General features: G+C 43.3%; 1 protein-coding gene across 1 annotated transcript in view; it reads left to right on the forward strand.

The window, feature by feature from the left end:
• Positions 1-1,928: 1,928 nt before the first annotated feature.
• Positions 1,929-3,992, forward strand: part of wsb1 (WD repeat and SOCS box containing 1) — a 25,282-nt gene continuing 23,218 nt past the window's right edge. The window contains exon 1 of the mRNA XM_048612333.1: positions 1,929-2,338. Coding sequence (XP_048468290.1) covers positions 2,299-2,338 — 40 coding nt within the window. The 5' untranslated portion in view covers positions 1,929-2,298. The remainder of the gene's footprint in view (positions 2,339-3,992) is intronic.

A 3,992-nucleotide genomic window follows, 5' to 3' on the forward strand; every position in this document is an offset into this window, starting at 1 on the left:
CTCCCATGAGATTTGAGTACGTTGAACCCGTTTGGGAATGTTTTGCATCATTTAACCCACCACGTTTGTGTCCACTCTTTGAAAGACTTATCTGATTGATCCCTTTCCCATGGCTACATCTAATAACCCATAAATTTCCTCCCCCACAATGAAGTTGTATCTTATAGGTGATTTATAAATCAAATGCTATTGTAGTGGTTAACACCCATCTCTGGGGACAAATCAAGACAGAGTCATAGAGATCTACAGCACAGAAAAAGGCCCTTCAGCCCAGCAAGTCTAAATCAGTCATAAACAAATACCTAACTATTCCGAAGACATTCCATAGACACGACTCTTATTACTGTTTGGAAGTGGAAGAATAAAAAAAAAAGCCAGAACAACCCACCAAAGTTAATTCCTCATTCACAAAAATTCAAGACGGCAGCTAGGACTGGTGCTCAAGCTAATAAGCTGATACCAAAAACGCACAGTGGCAACTAGGGGCCATTGTTTCCAATGGTCTTTAAAAAAGCAGAAATTTAGAGATAGTAGGAACTGCAGATGCTGGAGAATCTGAGACAACAAGGTGCAGGGCTGGATGAACACAGCAGGCCAAGCAGCATCACAGGAGCAAAGAGGCTGACGTTTCGGGCCTAGACCCTTCATCAGAAAAGGGGGAGGGGAAGGGGGTTTTGAAATAAATACGGAGAGAGTGGGAGGCAGATAGAAGAGAGGATAGGTGGAGAGGAAACAAACAGGTCGAAGAGGCGGGGATGGATTACGAGAGAGTTACAGTGGGAGAGAGATCCCTTGAGGTTTGTCCGGAGGAGTGTTTTAAGAGATTGTTTCTGGTACAGAGCTCTCCCGCCTCCGCACCCCAATGATGGTGGGAATACTATATGTTTTGAAAAGGCAATATTTAAAAAGATAGTTAAAAAAGAGCTCAGTAACTGGAGAAAAGCAAAACAATTCTTCAAAGTCACAACATGTACTATAGGCCAACCAGCCCCTTTCTGTTATATGGAAGGCACATTCTCAATGTAGAATATCCCCCCCAAAAAAAACCATTAACATAAAGTTGATTAGCTTCTATATACATGAAGGTAAAACAACTCAGCCTTTGCAAATAACCTGTGTTTTTAGAACAGAATATCCTTTATTGTCACATATACTCCAGTACAGAAGTACAGTGAGAAGTTTTCACAATGGCTGCCTTTAATGGCACCACCTTAGGTACAATTTATTAATCATAGAATCCCTATAGTGTAGAAACAGGCCATTCAGCCCAACAAGTCCACACCTACACTCTGAACAGTATGCCACCCAGACCCATCCTGCTACCCTGTAACTCTGCATTACCCTATGGCCAATTTAGCATAGCTAATCCATTTAACTTGCACATTTTGGGACTGTAGGAACAAACCAGAGCACACAACAAAAACCCATGCAAACTCCACACTGAGTTACCCAAAGATGGAATCAAACCTAGGTTCCTAGCACAGAGACAGCAGTGCTGACTACAGTGCCACCATACACTGCATCACTGAACTCTCAACTAACAAGTTACAACAACCTTTCTAGTGACCAGGTGGCTTCTAAAACCTTCAAGTCATTGGCTACAATACTGTGAACTTATGTAAATACAAGCTTGCACAATTGTGGGAAAAATAGAACAAAATTCAAGACAGCACAGTCACATATCTCTCCATCGCTCTTTACCTTCCACTGTCTATCACTCTTGACCTTCCTTTTCCCCATTGTCACCCACCTCGGCTTTGCTCCCCTCTTTCTCAGCTCCCACCACCCATCTTTCTTTCCCCGACAGCTGCTAACTCGTGCTCTACTGCACGTACACACCTCTAGGGCCTGACTCCATGCGGCGGCGGGCGAGGCTGTCATGGCGCTATGACGTTGCCCAAGCGGTCCCACCCCCTACAGTCGGCGGCCATTTTGAGACACCCGAAGGTATAAGAGTGGCTTGAGCACAACGCGCTTGTGTGTGCTCATCCTCCCTTAAGTTGCGGACGATCTTTTTTAAAGTCCTGACGGCAAGAACAGTGATCCAGTTCGGATTTATTCTAAGTTTCCCCATTTCGGAAAGAAAGCAAAATTTCCAGGCGGATTTTTTTTTTTGTTTTTAAACCTGCCAGCTGTTGCAGAGTAGCCCCCGACCCTTACCCCAGTACCGATAGATTCTTGAATTTTCCGCACAGCTGCTCCGTGAGGGGGTTTTGAGTTGAGGGGCGGGGTGGGGGCAAGGGGAAAGTAAAATTTCCGCCGTCGCCAAATTCCTGAGCTCGTATCGTGTCTCCTTAGATGGCCAGCTTCCCAGAATTTGTCAACGAGAATGAAATAGGTAAGGATGTGGCTGTGGGTAGTTTGTTGTGGGAAGGTGGTCGGGGTGGGGAGGGTGTAGGGTGACCGCCCGACGCTGGTTGGAACTGGATCCGAGCCTGGGAGAGGGCGGGGCAGACCCCCACTGCGCGGGGCTGCCATGAGGACCCGAGCAGGGGCTTCATAGCCACCTTCTGGGAGGGGGGTGGTCTGCGTTTGTGTTTGTCGGTCTTTGAATGTTTGGGAGCACGTTTCTCATTTTTCACTTGGGCGGGAGGGGGTAATTCCTCACCCCCCCCCCCGATCTTTTTATTTGCACCAAGGGGCGATAAATGCTTCCCCATTGCAAGGCGTGAATTCTTTATCCCTGCTTTTATGCGGTGTTGTTTGGATCATAGTTTGAAGATCAAACGCAGCTTGGTTGTCAAAAATGGCCCCCGCCCCCCCCCACTATCTGTTCTTTGATATTAGCTAACGCCCGTGTTAACATTTCTGTACCGTTCCTATCGTTCCAGTCACTATTGTTAGTCTATAGTCCAAAAATCTTCCTTATAAGATTAAGATGAACTGCAGCGTTGAGTTCCAGCATACTGTTGTCTCTTTGCTTAGAATCATTTTGAATTAATGTTTCTTATTTTATCATCACATTCTGCTCTTTAAAATAGAAATATTAAATTTTCAAATGTGAATACTGTTTTTAAATCTACTGTTGAAAGTGAAACAACTTAGTACAAAATATTACAACCAATGGTTTATTATTGGAAGCTCTAGCCTGGAGTATATATTTAATGAGTTGTTTTTAACACATAAATTTGTAAGGATATTGTTTGCTGACGTGGTATTGGGACTTCTTTGTTGAGTGACTTGGTTTAATTAATGCCAGATACTTGGCTGTGGCCAGTAGAAGGTTAACCTTTGGAGTTTTTATTGAATTTTCACTAATAGTGCCTTAACTGTTGATGTGCTCCCCTCTTTTTTCTTCCTCTGTCTTCACTTTTGCGAACAAAAGTTCTCGACGTGCAATCTATTCACTTGTCCCTTTGATAGGTTTGCCTAGGTTCTGCTCTTGAATTCCCATGCAGTCTGTACCACCTTGCTTGTTTTTAATACTATACCTTTGCTCAAGTCTTTGGTCATGCACTAAGTCATCCTTTGACTCAGCATACCAAGTCTTTATGACACCCCCAGACCCCTTTTCTCTGAAAAAAAGTTCTCGTTTCATGAAGTTGAATCAAATTACTTAAGGAAATGTTTCATTTTTTCTTTTGTATCGTCGTTTTCAAAGCTGAAAATGTCCAATTTGTTTTCCTCATAGAAAACGCAATATGGTCATAAGCCTTTAAAAATGTATCTTGCTTTTGGCCTTCACTCAATACACGTTTCCGAAAAGATATTAGTCCATGACTAGAAAATGTCCTTGGATTTATATCCTGCAGTGCAAGTCGTGTTCCCACAGTTGTTGCTGTCATTAGCATAAAGCTTTTTTGCTTGATCGACTTGGAGATAGACACCCTCGTGAACAGTTTGGCCACTTGGACAGAAACTGCGAATAACTTTGCTGTTGCCAAGAGTTCCAATTTGACCCTGATTTAATGTGAGCACAATGAAACCTCCAGAAGGAGTCATTTTCTCCCAGGATATTTTTAACCTTGTGACAATTTAAGACTTAAAAAAAA

Source organism: Rhincodon typus, chromosome 26 (assembly GCF_021869965.1).
Source record: "Rhincodon typus isolate 14 chromosome 26, sRhiTyp1.1, whole genome shotgun sequence".
Lineage (NCBI taxonomy): Eukaryota > Metazoa > Chordata > Chondrichthyes > Orectolobiformes > Rhincodontidae > Rhincodon > Rhincodon typus.